The 17391-nt window shown below is 24.9% G+C and overlaps 2 protein-coding genes across 4 annotated transcripts in view; one reads left to right on the top strand and one right to left on the bottom strand.

Annotated features, from left to right (window-relative positions):
• The window catches only part of LOC122509242 (serine hydrolase-like protein 2), a 104448-nt gene extending 96794 nt beyond the window's left edge, over positions 1 to 7654 (bottom strand). The window contains exon 1 of the mRNA XM_043623165.1: positions 7598 to 7654. The gene's annotated coding sequence lies outside the window, so the exon portion shown is untranslated. The remainder of the gene's footprint in view (positions 1 to 7597) is intronic.
• LOC122509243 (diuretic hormone 44) overlaps positions 1 to 16677 on the top strand; it is a 69858-nt gene extending 53181 nt beyond the window's left edge. For 2 of the 3 annotated variants that reach the window (XM_043623167.1, XM_043623168.1), the window contains exons 2-4: positions 4647 to 4832; positions 10227 to 10604; positions 15560 to 16676. In XM_043623167.1, the coding sequence (XP_043479102.1) occupies positions 4677 to 4832; positions 10227 to 10604; positions 15560 to 15589 (564 nt within the window). In that variant the 5' untranslated portion in view covers positions 4647 to 4676 and the 3' untranslated portion in view covers positions 15590 to 16676. Of the gene's footprint in view, positions 1 to 4646; positions 4833 to 10226; positions 10605 to 15559 lie in introns of all 3 variants that reach the window. The other variant, XM_043623166.1, reaches the window with a different exon arrangement.
• The last annotated feature ends 714 nt before the right edge of the window (positions 16678 to 17391 follow it).

The following is a 17391-nucleotide window of genomic DNA, read 5'->3' as shown; positions in this document are numbered from 1 at the left end:
ATACCAAATAGTAGGTGAAAATTTCTTTACGATATACACGTGTAAAAAGGGCAAACATAATTCTTCTTAAGGAAACAAAATAGTAATAAAATTGACGTTAATATTCAATTAGTTATTTTTAGATATAATATATGAAGGAACTGATTTTCTGAACTGTGGATTTCACAGGACATATCAATGTCACTTAATGTCACCCTCTTGATGACGACATAACTACTCTAATGAGAAGTGTTTATATTTCCATTATCACATATGTTCCTCGTGTGCCTCGAATTGTCTTTTTTCAGAAAATATTGTCACATTCTTTTCGGAAATTATTTCATTTATCGAATACATTTTATTTCGATTCATTTCTTTATATTTGTATGATTAACATAAAATAATTATAATAGAAGGGGCTTAGTCCCGTATTTTAATAAATAACAAAAATAATAAATCCATTATATTAATATAATATAATAATTAAATTATAATGTAAACAATAAAATAATAATAATAAAATATAATATTAATAATAATAAAAATAAAAGCATCAAAAACTACCCTTTTCATTTACCTTTATGTCTTTGTTGTGGAGAAGCAGTAATAAAAAAAATTTACAAATTTTAATTATTTGAGCAAGAAGCGTTTGTAATTAATTGAAACGCCTCGCTCAAGTAATTATTTCTAAATTTAAACGAACTTTATAGAGGGACATTTCTCACAATATTTGTACTCGAGAGATAAATTTACATTTTCGTTGGCAAAAATATAAATGGAATCAGAATAAAACTTAATACGCAATATACAATGTCGCGTATCTTATTTACGAAAAAGAACATAAATAGAATGAACAGTGAAATTTTATATTTATATAAATACTTCAAAGAAATAAAATTAAAGTAAAAGTTGACAAATGTCAAAAAAGAATGTGAAAGTTAAGCTCAACCTTTGAAAAGACTTAATTGCCTTCAGGGATACATTTTTTTAAAAACTGTAATTGAATATTTAAAGTAAAAACTTCTACTTATTATTTTTATTATTACAAAATATTATACAGCATTATATAATTTTATTACTTTTAACAATTAACTATAGAATAAATTCAATCCTGGTAGATATCGAACCCTCTCTGAAAATACTACTTAAGATTCCGTTACATTAACCTTAGATCCAATTCTACACCTCTTATTAAATATTTTAATTAGTTTCGTACTTTCAAAACTTAGAAATTTTTAATTTTATTTTAAAGAAGAGTTGAATTTCTTTTTCTAAAATTTATACTATAAATTTTTACGCAACAATTAATATTCATTGCTTTCTGTGACGTTAAAAATGAAAATATTAATATTATTCATTCCAATTAAGATGATTGAAATTCGATTTATTTAAAAAGGAATCTTAATTTTTTCGAATAAAATGTTCGAAAAATTGTACAACTTTTTAGAAAAGTACGAGTTTGCATAATAATCAAGAACTGCTCTTTCTATTTTGTTAAATTGGTATTTTCAGGGAAACTGTACGTTTCATTGCCTGTTGCTTCTTCCGCCTCTCTCTCACTCTCCCTCACTTACTCTCAACTTCGTAACGTCACTTCAAGATTAAGTTTGTAGTTCGCAAAGGCTTTTAAAGCCGAACTTCGGAAATGGAATACTCATTTCCAGTTTAAGTTCCTAGACGTTTACAATGAAATGTCAGACAATTTACTGCAACTTTCATTAAAAGCAGTGCTCTTAGATTATGTGACTTTCTAATAAAAAAAAGGCCATATCACATATTAAAGAAAGGTTCAAAAAATTAACCTTTAAAGAAGTAACAAAACTTTAAAGAAACAGTATTTTTTAAATTCGATTCTTAATATTTAAAATAAGAAAATAATTAGTTTTCAATCATTAAAAATAACGGATCTATAATATGGCGGACAAAAATTTTTTAAAGTCCCCATGTCCAATTAACTATAATAATTTGAATGTTCTTTCATTCATTCACTTTTTCTGTCCCTCACACTCTAAAGTTGTCTTTTTTTATACTTTTGTTTTTTGTTAACTTTATATAGATTCTATATTATATTATTACTAGCAAATGTTACGCGCGCGGAACATTATTTTCAAATATAAATTTTTTAAATAATTTCATAATCAAAATTTAAAAAATTCACTTATTAAGTAAAAAATTAATTATTATTGTTCATATTTTCAAAAATTTTTTTTTTAATTTCACGAAAGAATTCAATTATTTTCTAAAATTTTAATAAATCCTTCTAAACAATTCAACTATTTTTATAAATAGTAAAATTTTTCGCAAGAATTCAATTATTTTCAATTCACTTTTAATAAAATTCTTCTTCATAAAATTTAATTGCTTTCAAAATTTTTATTTAAAATTATTAAAGATACTCCATTAGTTTAAAAAAAAATTCAAAGAAATTCTTCAAAAGAATTTAATTAGGATTTTTAAAAATTTTAATAGAATTCTTCGCGAGAATTCAGTTATTTTCCTAAATAATAAAATTCTTTGAAGGAATTCTATTATCATCAAATTTTTTGATAAAATTCTTTGCAACAATTCGATGATTTTTAATACATTAATTTTAAAATTGAAAATATTTGAAAAGAAAAAGTATAAAAAAGTTAAGAAACAAAAAGCAAACAACAACTAACTTCAAACTACGAACAGATTACCGGAACATGTACTTTATTATTATTAATTAATTAATGTTATAATTATTTTTATTTTATAATTAATTCAAAATTGTAATGACAAATAGAAATCATCAGAATTTTTTTCCCTTCTTTTTATTAAAAGACTAAAATTTTGTTAAATATTATGTTTTGTCAAATTGAAATTATGCAGATTTCTGTTCTTTACTTTTAAGCAAAATTAGAAAATTGTTAAGCAACTGTGATTAAGAAATAGACAATTTATATTTATTTTGCATTATTTTTGTTTCGAATCACAATTTTTTTAACAAAATTATTATTTTGTTTTAGAAAAAGAAGAAAAATATTTGCACAATTCCTATTTTTAATCTTATTTTTGGAACAGAATTTTCCACATGAATTAAGACATTCAAAACTTTTCAAATTCAAACCTTTTTTAAATTAAACAACTTATAAAATTATTCTTAGAAAACATGAAGATATCGATTGCTCCGAGTCGAGGACTTGGAGTAATCGATTTCTTCATGTTGCTAGTTATTATTTAAAGTTCAATATCAAATCTATTTCATTAAACAATTCGCGTAAATAAATTTTCCAAACGAATAAATAAATTAAAAGAAAGCATTTTGCAAAATTAGATTTAAATTGAACGCGTGAAGGCGACTCATTCCTTTCTTTTGCAATAGCGCAACGTAAAAGAGAAGAAAAAAAATAGAAGATATTCAAGATTCTTTTTTTAACGTCAAAGTGAGAGAGAGAGAAAGAGAGACAAACTAATTACAGAGACCGGATGCTATAACCTGTATTTGACGCTTATCACTATGCTGTCAACTAATGGAGAATATAAAACACTGTAATTCGATCAAGAGTTCGTTAATTAATTTAACTCTGGTCAAGAAAAAGGGAATCGAATAAAAAAATTATCATCTGTATCAGAGTGAAAAAACCACATATAACAACCCACACACACAAACAAACACATACACACATGTGTGATTGTGAATATAGAAAATCGATTAATCAATAAACCGGTAAATTGTACGGAAATCAATTAAATTACAATGGTAATAAACTTGAGGGTAGGCGCATCGTTGCACTTCCTGACAATTTTTTATCAGAGAACACGAAAATAAATTCAAAAGAGAACTCTACAATTACTGATAGAAAATGATCTCAAATCTAGTATACCGATGGATGACAAATTCAATTATTACTTAAGATATTATTATACTAATTTTTTCTACCCAATGAACAATTTTTCCAAAAATTATTATTTCCAACAAACATTTTACTTCACAGCCAATAATTTTAAGGGGATCGACCAGTAAAATAACCCATTGAAATTTACCTTGCTAACGAACGTCAATTTTTTTTCTAGCACTTTTTATAATAAAAAAATATTCAGTATTAATGAAATTAAAAATTGATTTTGTTTAGTTTAGAATTTTGATTGTTTGGAAAAATAAAATTTTATTAAATTCCAACAAACCGGGCAAATGAATATTTGATGGGGTAGAATTTTTTACATTAAAATGATGAACTCACTAAAATTCTGTTAAACGGGATTTGTACTAAATTAAAATTCGATTTGATTAAATTTCTTTTTAATGAAGAGATTGTTAATTAAAAATTTTACCAATTGGTACTGAAAAAATAATAGTAATTTCCTTATATAAGCGATTGTAGCGAAGAGATTAATACGTTAGTTTATAAATGCGTAGGTCGTAGCTTCGATTCTCCCTAGCGTCAATTCTAAATATTTCATATGTCAGCGACATTATAATTGTACCTTCCTACACGGTTTATATTCAATTGAAATTATTTGATTACAATTTTTTAAAACATTGGAATATTTCATTAGGAATTTAAATTGTAATTAAATTTAAAGTATATAATTAAATATATTCTATATATTGGGCATCCTATAAATTTTATAAAATATACAATTAATAAATAAAATATATAAAAAAAGGAAAAAATATTAAAAATTAAATCCATTTGTTTCAGCGAAATAGAAGTATCAAAGTAAAGGGACGCATGATGATTCTAATCGGAGTAATAGCAACGACCACCCTGATCAGTTTTACACGTTGTACGCCACTTTCCTACACAACATTTCGAAGAAGAGATCTACCAGTTTTGGATCGTCCCGAACTAGTGCTTCTTTTCGACACACGAGATTCAATATTAGAGGTATGAATTATTGCAAAATGACTTTTATAAAAAAAATTAAAATTTTTAAAAATCATGTTGTCGACTTTGAACTCTATCTGCAGTTTACTGGGGTGCTAAAGTACCCCAAACTTGATTCGTTACTAAACCGTTTGTATTTATTCAAAAATAAATTTAATACAATGCATATTCTTCATTTTTAACAAGAAAATAACGTTTTTATTTTTTGACATAAGAAAATGTAGTCAAAAAATTTTTAAAATATCCAAACATTTCTATAAATAATAAATTTGAATTTTAACTCTGGTACTGAAATTTCCATGTTAGGATGTCTAAGGTTGAAATCAAAATAACTTAAAGAGGTAGAAGATACCGTATTTTATATAGTAAAGACTCTATAAACTCCCAGTAAAAATGATGACAAACGTCAGTGTAGCTTGGAAAAAAGGTAAAAATTATAGCACTTGACGTAAAATGCTCGCACATATTTCATTTCATCGGGTATTGGCTCTATAAAGTTAAAATATCTTTTTTCATGAAGCAATGCAGACAATTGAAAAAGGAACGAGAGAATTGTAAATGGATCTTTGAATCCTACGCCTGATACATAAACGACATCATTCCATCTTATATTGCCGCTATTCTCTTCAACTCTTAAAGAAAGTGCAACGCTTACTAAATTAAAAAAAGAAACTTAATTAATGACTATTTCATTTCATTCCTTACTGCAACTCATCAAATTAATTACAATTATATTCTAAAAGCTCCAAAATTGATTATCCTTTCATTATTAAAATAATTTTCCACTCATTTTAGTTTCCGTAAGCTATTATCTTATTTTCGCCTACTGTTAATTTCAAATCGTATTTTTAATTTTCATAATTTTTATCTTGCACTATATTATCCTGGTCTACATAAAATGCTAATTGTTCTTTTAAATTCCTGAAAGAATGTTTTACTTTGTTCTCTATTTAAAATTGTTAGTTAATTAAAATTCTTTCTTTACTTTGTTAAAAATGTTCAATTTATCACAGATAAAATTAGACAATTTATTGCTTATTGACGACTGTTATATATAATCACTCTGACGACAACCTTTCTTTTTTTTCGATAAATAAAATGTTTTAAATTTACCCTTACTTACATTCAATAACATCTTAGATAAATGATATTGATCAGACCATAAAAAAAATACTGCAAGTTGATTTTACTTCATTTACATTTCAAGGAAGAGATGGATATTGTTGTGAAGGGTAAATTAAAGTAACAACCTGAACAAGATATTAATTTCTCTCGAATAAAATTCTACAGTAGAATAGCTTTAATGAAATCAGGTCATACTATTGGAAAATAATTCTTGCATAAAATCTGCAAATACAATTTGTTATCCAACTTTCCATTGTATTACCAGCTTTAAATTGAAAAATCATTAATCTCAAAAATTTTTCAATTCAGAGTAGTCATATTACCGTATTCTTTTTTTTTAGTTCAAATTATACCCGTGGGCATTTAGATTATTAAAATCGTAATCGAGGGAGTACTAACTTTTTATGAAACCATAGTCATAATTAAAATATCTTCATTAGAACCAGTGAAAAGAATAATCAATACTAGTATTGCTTCTATATATTTAGAAGGAGAAATGAGATTTTTTGTCCCTTATTTAATAAAGTTATCAAAACTACAAAAATATTAATAAAACTACTATTTTAAAAAATCTGTTTTATATTTCAAAAATAGAAGACATAAAAGTTTTTTAACCTTTATATCCATGTCTGTAATTCCATCTATTTTTAGACGAAATTCGTTTTTTCAATTTCCAACAACAATTCGTCTATTTGACTATTCATTTCAAATTCTCCAAAAAGGATACGTTTACATTATTGTTCTTTGAAATAAAAGAAAAAAATCAATTATTTTTGCTCTTTTCAAAAATAGGAAAATCCAATGAATATTCGAAACTTTTACACTTTTATAAAGTACTGAGCAATAAAAAGAACACTTTCCTTTCATTTTCATCAAATTAAAGCTATTATCGCTTAGGAAAAAGAGCTCACAAAAGCATTCTAGAGTACTTAATTTTCTTCTTTGAATAATATAAATTTCAATTTTAATTTGAAAGAGCGCATGTTAAAAAAATTCTTTGGGACTTTTTTTCTCTTTAAAAAGTATGATCTGATTTTACTGTTTTTAATAAATTACCATTAAAAAAAAGCTTAATACTATTTTTAAATAAAAATCCATTCAGAGAAAAACTTAAAATCTAATTTTCATACCGAACTCAAATGTATATGAAGTAAATATTTTGATATTGAAATTAATCGCGATATCAATTCGAAATTAATATATTTTCTCGGAATTTTATTATGAGTAAATATTAATATAATCAAAATCAAAAACTAATAAACAAAACTGGCTTTCAAAATAGAGTGGGGAAAGAAAATAAATACCTACACAATTTCCTCGCCTATTTTATACATAAATGTGAAATATGTAATTGAAACAATAAACAAAAATTTAGCCAACAAAAAGTATCATTTACAATTTAAGAATATAATTTTCTATTATATAAATAATGTTATAATTTTTGTATAACTTTGTCCTTGTCCTTGTCTTAACTGAGAATGAATCTGTAATTCATGTTCTGTGTGGTTGTTTAGCGTGTAAGCTAATCTGAATAAATTAGTCACTCCTAGACTAATTCTACTGTTCTACATTGTTCGATTTTTATTTTATTTGTCTTTTCAACTTTTCTGATTATTTTTTTTTGTGTGACACATACATACCTTGGTGTAGATAGTAGTTGGCAAACTTCATCCTTAGAATTGTACAAACGGAAACGTGGAAAAAATTAAGCAGCATCTGAAACATTCACGAATAACTTTAATATACCTTTTAAAGTTTAAAAATGTTTGTAGTGTGAAGCAAGTTATCGATTCCCTAAGTAAAAATGATATCATTAACTATAGACCAATAACAATTATAAATGCTTGTTCTAATATTTTCGAGAATATCATTTATCACTTTACTATTTAGTAACTAATTTGAAAAATTGGAAAAAAGCATGAGTTTGTGAATGGCAGGTCAGTTAATAGGATCTTGTATCTGTTCGTTGAGGAGCTGATCTCAAAGCTAAAAAGTAAGACTTTTCAAAAGCTTTCGACAAGGTTGTATGGTCAATAAAGCATTTAAAATTCTTAAACCTTGACTTGGCTTATTAATTGGGTTTTAACTATTGTTAACTAATTATCGCAAAGTTGCGTAATTAATATTTTTAGTCAACTTATTTCAATTGAAATTAAAGTCTAACAAAAAAATAACAGGAATTTGATTATGAATTCTTCCATAAAATTCGACACACATCCCATCTTAATAGAAAATGAATATGTGGCATTTCCTTTACATAAAGTGTCAGAACAGTCAACCATTGTGTAAAAAATCACTTTTAATTTAAATTATTCAACTTTTTCAATTTCTTTACATCACCACGCTGGTTTAATAATAATACTGACAATAGCAAGCAACAGCTGATACTGTCAATTAATCTCCCAAGATCTTTAAATAGTTACCCACACTTTATTATAACCACTATTTCTTATCTAATAATTTTATTCTTCGTTTACATAAACAAAAATGTTTTATACATCCTTTATTAAATATCATGCAACAAATCCGATTTAAAATCTTGCAATTGGACTGCTATCTCCTGTCCGAATTTGGCAGTGAGGATCCCCATTGCAAAATTTTTCGGAGTTCTTAATTTGACGAAATTGTGTGCAATTAAGTGTACATACGAAGTTCATTGGCACAATCTTGCATTAGAAAGAAAGAAAACATAATTATAAATAGATTGTAATAATATTATGCCTCGAATACGTAATGGTCTTTTTGTTTGTCCTACATATATTTTGACACAGTTACATTCAAATTTATAAACGCAATCATATTGATTAAGTCCCTCATGCTGATCCCTCTCCTAAAATAAAATTATCAAATTTTGAATCCTAGAGAAACGAGTAAATATGCAAATTAGATAGTGAGAGAGATATTCTTATGTCATTTACGTAGGAGAGAAAGAAACATATGCGTTAGATTTGAACAAAGATATTCTTATGACTTTTTCATTTTTACGGACATCCAAGCCTGTATTTTCAAAGTTGACCTTCATTAAGGAAGTTTTTCTTTTTTATAAGGGTTCTGTTCATTAAATCTGAGACAAATTTTAACGCGAGTATTGTATCGTTTATTCTCAGGTCGTCAGGTTAAAAATTTTTTTTAAAATTAAATTAAAATTTTTTACATAAAAGAGACAATATACGTAGAAGTATTCATACTTTTTCAAGTATAAAATTTCTTAAAATTTCGTCTCAAAAATGTCAATACTAGTGCAATAGAGATCCAAGTGTCAATTACTATTGCCAATAATATGCTGTATCTCGGACCAGTAATGATACATGAATAGTAAAATTGTTGAATATATGGTAACAAATTAAAATTGATAGTAATAGGACGTAGCTTCGTCCAGTATTGTTTCAATATTAATTGCAAAGTTGTTTATTCTCTCATAACAAAAGTATATCCGTAGAATATATCCTGACATAATATTTCTTTAAATTTTTAACTATTTATTGTAAATTTTTTCAATATAAAAATACAAAACAATTTTTTTTTCACAAAAATAATGTCATTAACTGTTACGTCCTAATAAACGTGACAGACAATTATTTTAAAATATTTAATAATTAGTATTTTGAGCCTGGACTCTCGTCCAATAGCTTGGGAATACTATCGAATTGAATTTAGTTATAATGTTGGTACTAGGAATTACTGAATTTAAAGGGAAATAAAGTTGTGTTAGCAATAGCAATATGAAGCATTAACCACCTTTGGATTCATAGGTTACAAATTAAGGATTGATAAAAATTAAAGAAATAATTATCGAAGATAATTATTCTTCGGAATTAGAAAATAGTATGAGAGAGATTTTGAATATAACAATTGCCCCAGTAGTGCAAAGGTAAATTCAGAATTAAGTTTGATGATAAAAAGTTGAATTTAAAAAATCTTTAATAAATTTTAACTCACTTTTTATTCAATATATAAGTAATTAATTGAATTTTGTTAATTAGCAATTGGTTATTTATAATTATTTTAGTGTAGTCTCTTGAATATTTATATTTTACAAGTTTTTAATGTTAATAAAAGATTATTATTATTAATTACCATACCATAACTACATTTTTAATTTGCTTTCTGAACAAGCAAAAGTGCATTGGTTTTAACATGAAGTAAAAAAACCACTCATGTTAAAATAAAAAACTATTTATCCAAATGTATTCGTTTATTATTTTTCAATAATATTTGAATAAAGTCTACTCCAACATTAAAATGATTTTTAAATTTCTGTCCATACAGAATGAAATGTTTGGCTCGGGTAATGATCCAAGATCAACGGTGACACGCAGCAAGAGAATTGGATCATTATCAATAAATAATTCCGTGGATGTATTGAGGCAACGAGTATTACTGGAATTGGCGCGCAGAAAGGCAATGCAAGATCAATATCAAATTGATGAGAATAGACGAATGATGCAAACAATTGGAAAACGTTCGAGTTCCGATTTTGTGACAAGATATCCTAACAGTGCAAACAATAAGCCAAGCAATAGTGGAATTTATGTAATTGAAGACAGGCCAAACGATCGAGATCCAAATAAATCAAATGTTCGAATTTCAGACAGAACACACGTCTGGCTAGATGGGAATGATCACGATCAGGATCAAGAGCAAAGGGTAAATTCTTTTCTTTCTATACTGTATATTTTCAAATTGATTGCTTTTAATTAAAAGTTCTTGTCAATTAAAAATCAACAAATTCCATTATATAGAAGACAACAAACTTTACGAATGAAGAGCAAAAAATATTACCTCTTCTCTGTAAGGGATGTTTTACTTTTATACTTGATTCACACAAAAAAATCAAACAAACTGTTCAAATTAACAAAATATTTTCAAATTCATAGACTCGAACTTTTTCACCATTTTTTATTTTTGTCATTTATTTTTTATTCCATTAATTTTCACCTATTTTGCAATTTTTCAAATATTTTTAATCTAAGTTTATCGAAATTTTAAGTAATCCAAATTTAAATTAAAACAAAATTTAATTTTTGTTTTTCATTTTTATTTCAGTAACAAATTTATGAAAATAATTATATTGAAAAAAGAATATTTCATTCATTTAAACGTACAAAATTTTTGAAACATAATTTCCAATTAATTTTATTTTTAATAAAGCCTCATTCAATTTATTTGAATTTCAAATGAAAAAAATGTTTAATATTTCTTTATTCAATTATTAAAAATTTTAATCGATAGGATAAATTTCCAACTATTCTACCTAATTTAATGAACATCAAATTCAATCGTTCTAAATTATTCAGTTTATTTAATTTCTAATTGCAGAATATTTTAATGATTGCAAATTTTCTATTGACTAAAATTCTTGAACATTCTTAACTTTTTTATTGAATCAACTCCAAGCTAAACCTACATCAGAATCATAATTTTTCTAAATTTTAATTGATTTAAATTTCAAATGATGAAAAGTTTTAGATTTATCTTAATTGAAAATGATTTAAATTCCAAATAATTTAAAATTAAAATACAACATTGAAGAAACGTTTTGACTACATTGAAAAAAACTTTATTTGGTTTAAATAATCGATTACTTGTCAATTATATCAAATAAACATTTTTCTCTTAATTATAGCTTTTTTAATTTAGATTTTTTTGTCTGCAATTTTTCTAAATATTGAATCTAAATTTTTTGTTACAACACTATCATTGTTTTAAAATTCCAATAAATTTTACTACATTTAAAGAAAATTGCAATAAAAATTAGTAAAATTTACTTCGAACTTGGTATAATTTTCTCAAAAAATAGTAAAATTTCATATTAAAAATTGTTATTTCCAGAATAAATTTTATAATATCCGAAGAAAATTTGAATAAAAATGAGTAAAATATCCCGTGTAGAAATTTCCCCATTTGTCCCTATCTCTAGTAGGGACCTCGCTAGATTCTGACTAGAATCTCTAGTCTAGAAAAACTAGTCGGGCTTCAATCAAATTCTAGTTAGATAATTCAGACTGGAAAAAACTCACTAGGACCTTATCGATTTCAAACTAGACAAACTAGTGTACAAGTATGACATACATAAATTATCTTTCTATATATATAAATAATTCAGATTAATAGATAGAAAAACTTACTAGCATTATTTATTAAAAAATTTTGCATATTATTTAATTATTTAATTTTTTAACATTTTTTAAACAAAATTTTAAATATTGTAGAATATTTTTACAAAAAATTCCAATAAAGCAATTTTATTAAATAAAAATCTTTTATTTAATATGTAAATTAAAAGAATAAAACATAAATAAATATTAATTATGTGGGTATAACTAATTTTTATTACCTAAATATTGTAATATTATTCGTAAAAATAATTTTTTTTTAAAAAGATATGTATGTGCAATTATACTTTAAAATGTTTTTCACAATTAATACAAGTATTTAATAATAATTAAAAAGATGCTATAATATTATAATTACAATAATAAATTGAATAATATAATTATAATAATTATAGTAAATATAAAAAGCACTGCAATTAGTGATGTTTAATTTTTCAATAATGTCATAATTAATTATTATTAACTATCATTAGGAATGCAGAGTTAAATAAGAGTGATGAATAATAACTCCCTAAAATTCAAAATATTATGAATTAATTATATCTATAACGTTATTGAAAAATTAAACATAACTAATTTATTACATTACTTTTTATATTTTTATATTTACTATAATTGTTTTAATAAATAATAATAATAATAAATAATATAATAATAAATAATATATTACAATATTTAGTTAATAAAAATTAATTATATCCACATAATTAATATTTATTTATGGTTTATTCTTTTTTAATTTACTTAATAAATAAAAGACTTTGTTTAAATAATTAAAAAATTAAGTAATCAAATAATATGCAAACTTTTTTAATAAATAATGCTTGTAAGAATCATCTAACTAGAATTAGATTGGAACCCGACTAGTTTTTCTCGACTAGAGATTCTAGTCAGAATCTAGCGAGAGCCCTACTAGAGATAGGGACAAATGGCGGAATTTCCAAACGGGATGTACTTTAAGCGGAAGTCCATCCAACCTATCATGGCCGAGAGGTATGTGTATCCGTCTGGTGTCCCCAAGGTCCAAGGTTCGAACCCTCATAGGCACGAGATTTTTCGTGTGCAACAATCATTAATAATGTTAATATGAATGGAGAATTCAATTATAAATAAGTTAAGTTGAAAAATAATAATTTTTAAAACCGGTTGAAGTGAACTAGAACTTCTAGTCGGGGCCCTATCAACTAGAGCGTGACAAAATCGACTAGAACCCCACCAGTTTCTCTAGTTGGAGCCCTTTTTCAAATGGGGTAAACTGGTGAGGTCCCCACTAGAACCCGACCACCATTTCTACACGGGATACTTTCAATTTAGACAAATTTTTTAAGGGAACTGGACAAGTTAACAAAAATTGCAAACAGTTTGGGTTTTACTTTATAAATAGTAAAAGTTACTTTATATTTGTTACTTTTCATAATTAAAATTTCTAAGTTTAAAAACTCTGAGAAAATGATGCAAAAATATTTTTGAGTTTCTAAAAACTAAAAAACTGTTTTCTTCATCATAATTAAAATTTATATATCACAGGGATCACAGTGATTTTTTTATGTTTTTTTCATATTGGGTAAAAAAGGGGATTTTATTTTTCAAAAAGGGAATTCAGTTTTAAAAAAAGGGAAATTTTTGAATTAAGTTTCCGCAGTCTGTAACATTCTTTAGACTTTTAATCAAAATTTTTATTTCAACACTACTTTTGTTTTGAAATTATATGAATTTTACGACATACGAAGTAAATTTCAGAAAAAAAATTAGTAAAACTAATTTGGGACTTGGAAAAACTTTTTTTTTTAGAATAACTTTTACTATTTTCAAAGGCAATTATTTTTATAAAAATCGGAAAAATTGATTTCAAAAATAGTAAAATTTACTCTAAAAGTAAGAATATTTAATAATTGTAATGTCCGAGGAAAATTTGAATAATTTTTTTTAAAAAATTGTCATTAAAAATAGTAAATTTTGCTATTAAAAATCGATATTTCCATAGTAAATTTTATAATATCCGTATAGTAAATTTTATTAAAAATTAGTAAATTATACTTTGAATTTAGTAAAAATTATTTTGAAATTAATACAATTTGTGAAAAATTCTAAGCAATTTGGATTTTTCTTAGAAGAAAAAGTTATTTTATATTTGTTTACATTTTACGAAAAAATTTGTAATTTTAAAGACTGAGGAATTATTAATAATTTGATGTCAATTTTCAAAAATTCAAAATGTAAAATTTTTGCGAAAAAACAATAATTGTTCATTGAAACTACGACAAATACGAAAATCTTTCATTAAAAAGTCAAATATACATTTTGTAAATTAGGACTACAGTATAGCTCAGATTATTTTGCCACTTGCATATATATATATAATCACAGGACATTTTGTGGGATTAATAAATTTGTTAATACTGCAGTATTAGCGAAACATTTGCACATATCATTTGAATATGCTGATTATATAATATAAAAATGAAAATATAAAAATAAATTACTAGAGGTGTGCAAAAAGCTCGAAACCCGAAGCTCGAGCGGGTATTTTCGAGCTTTTCATTTTTCGAGCCGAGCCGAGCCGAGCCTATTCAGTTCGAGCTCGAGCCGAACTCGGGCCGAGCCGAGCTTTATAAAAAGCTCGAATAATTTCGGGTACTCGAATTTTTCGGGTACCCGAAACTTTCGGGTACTCGAAATTTTCGAGTACTCGATTTGATTCGAGCCCTTGAGAAAATCCAAAATTTTCTACATTAATTTTTAATTAAATTTTTTTTTTCAAAAAAAAAATTTTTTTAATTTAAAAGCTCGAATTAAATCGAGTACTCGAAAATTTCGGTTACCCGAATTCATTCGAGTACCCGAAATATTCGAGTACTCGAGTGAATTCGGGTACCCGAATGTTTCGGGTACTCGAAAATTTCGGGTACCCGATACATCGAGCCCGGCTCGGGCTCGGCTCGGCTCGACTCGAAAAAATTGCGGCCCGGCTCGGCTCGGCTTTTCGAGCTTTTTGCACACCTCTATAAATTACAAAAAAATAAAAAATTTCAACAATTTTTATGTGATTGAAAATCATTTTTGTTGCTAACAAGATTTAAAAAAAGAATAGTTTATAATAACAATTTACTACTTATTATTATCAATCTCTTAATTTTGATATTTAATAATTTTCAATATATTTAATGAACTTCGAAGAAAACTACCTAAGAAAAAAATCACTTTAAGGTTATGTTTTGTGTTATTTTGACCACTTTCCATCCTAATTAAAAGTTTCCGTTTAATTGTATAAAATTAAAATCAGTTTTTATTAACTATTTTAGATGTAATAAAGACCTAAACATCAGTGGTTTATATTGTGAGCTGATCCCCTTTGTGAATTTTTATTTCAAAAAATACAAACATAACCTAAAATTTTTTTGCTTTTTAAGTACTTTTTCTTTGGAGTGATTAATATATTTATTCTTTTCTATAAAGTTTATTAATAATAAATTTCTTATTTTTCAGGTGCAGACGAATGAAGTTCATCTCTTGTAAGGAACCCTTCTTCAAAAAAGAAAAAACAAAAAAAAGAATCAGGCAGCTTCGCTTTTCCGTCTACGATTTTCCGTTTTTTGCGAAAAAATCGTCGGATTCTTTGCTGCTTAAAACTATTGAATCTTGAAATTTAAGTTTTCCAAAACTGATTTTTCAATTAATTTAAAAAGAAAAAAACAATAAGGAATTTTCGTTACATATCCAAACACAAGCAATCTTACAATTAAAATAACATCATTCTTGAAAATATTTTGCAATTTTGCGAAATAACGAAGCAGTATTATACTATGTGATTTTTTTTCTACAAACTGACGATTTTTGAATATTTTTCTTTCGTAACATTCACCGCTCTTTACTATTTTTTAATTTTTCTTTTTTGTAAATGCGATTATTTTTTTTGAGCTTAACCATCAATATAAAGAAGATAGACGAAGCAGTTTTCTATAATTCTCTAAAACTAGAATTGTCATCACTTTAAAACCGTAGTCAATCTCTTTTTAAAAATATAAAATGTGACTCAATATAAAATCATTGATCTATTCCATTTATTAACAAAAACAAAAAAAAGAGAAAGAAAAATTATTAAAGGATTAAAAAAATGAGTCGACTGACATAATTGGTTCACGAATTAATAATAATTGATGAAATGTATTTATTCATCGCTACAGAATTCTGGAAAATCACTTTTGAAAATTCGCGTCAATGTTCTGAAAAATAATGTACGTACTACTCCAGATACATCGATGTTATTATAGAATTGATAGGACAGAAAGTACGATATTTTCTGTATAAGAAAATTTTTCTCGCAGTGGAGGAAAAACTCGTTTTTAGATGATGTGTGTGAATAATCTAATCGAATAATAGTTTAATATTCACTGTAGATATTTGTACCATACCACTGCTTGTTCTTTTTTAATTTTCCTTTTTTTACCTTTTTTCTAATTAATCAAATTATTTATTTATTTATTAAATATCAATATATTTATTTATTGACGTATGTAGTGTATAGTATAATATTTATTTATATATAGTTGTCAAAGCATTTCTTGTTAAACACAAAATTCATTAGCGACCAATAAATTTCGTTTCGAAAAAGTCTTAATTTCTTTTATTTCTCCTTCCACCTAATATTCAGGGTGACCGCTTTTTTCGCAAATAAAAATTTCCGGTCATGAATTATTTTTCCTGGTCATAAAAAAAATCTCAAAAATTATTTTCATTATTTCAATTCAACTATTTTCTAGAAATTTTAACTAAAATTCTACTCTAATTCTATTATTTTTTTTTTATTTTTTGAGAAAGTTCCTTAAAAATTCAATTATTTTTAAAAAAAAGTTCACATAAAACTAAAATATTTCAAATAAAAAAAAATGTTTCAAAAAACTAACTTATACTGAATTTTTAATTAAAATTTTTTAAAATGCAACTTTTCTAAAACTTTAATTTGAAACTTTTTGAAATTCAATCTATATTAATAATATTAATTTAACATTCTATAAAATATAAAAAAATTACTTATAAATTATTGTAGAAAAACAAATCGATATTAATGCAAAATACGGTTTTTTAAAAATTTATTTTCTAAGAAAAACAGAATCTTATTTATTTCAATGTCTCGTTCTATTTAGAATTAAAAAATTAATTTCTAGAAATTTCGTATAACTTTTGTTCTAATTAGTTCAAATATTTACTAATTCAAATTTAGAGAATAAGTTTTGTGATAATATTATTGACAAAAAAAAATTAATAAATTTATTCATTTTTCACTATTTTTACTTAGAATTCTATTAAATTTTTTGAAA

The sequence above is a fragment of the Leptopilina heterotoma genome, unplaced genomic scaffold (assembly GCF_015476425.1).
Source record: "Leptopilina heterotoma isolate Lh14 unplaced genomic scaffold, ASM1547642v1 Lhet_6, whole genome shotgun sequence".
Lineage (NCBI taxonomy): Eukaryota > Metazoa > Arthropoda > Insecta > Hymenoptera > Figitidae > Leptopilina > Leptopilina heterotoma.
This window is presented reverse-complemented; position numbering and strand designations above follow the sequence as displayed.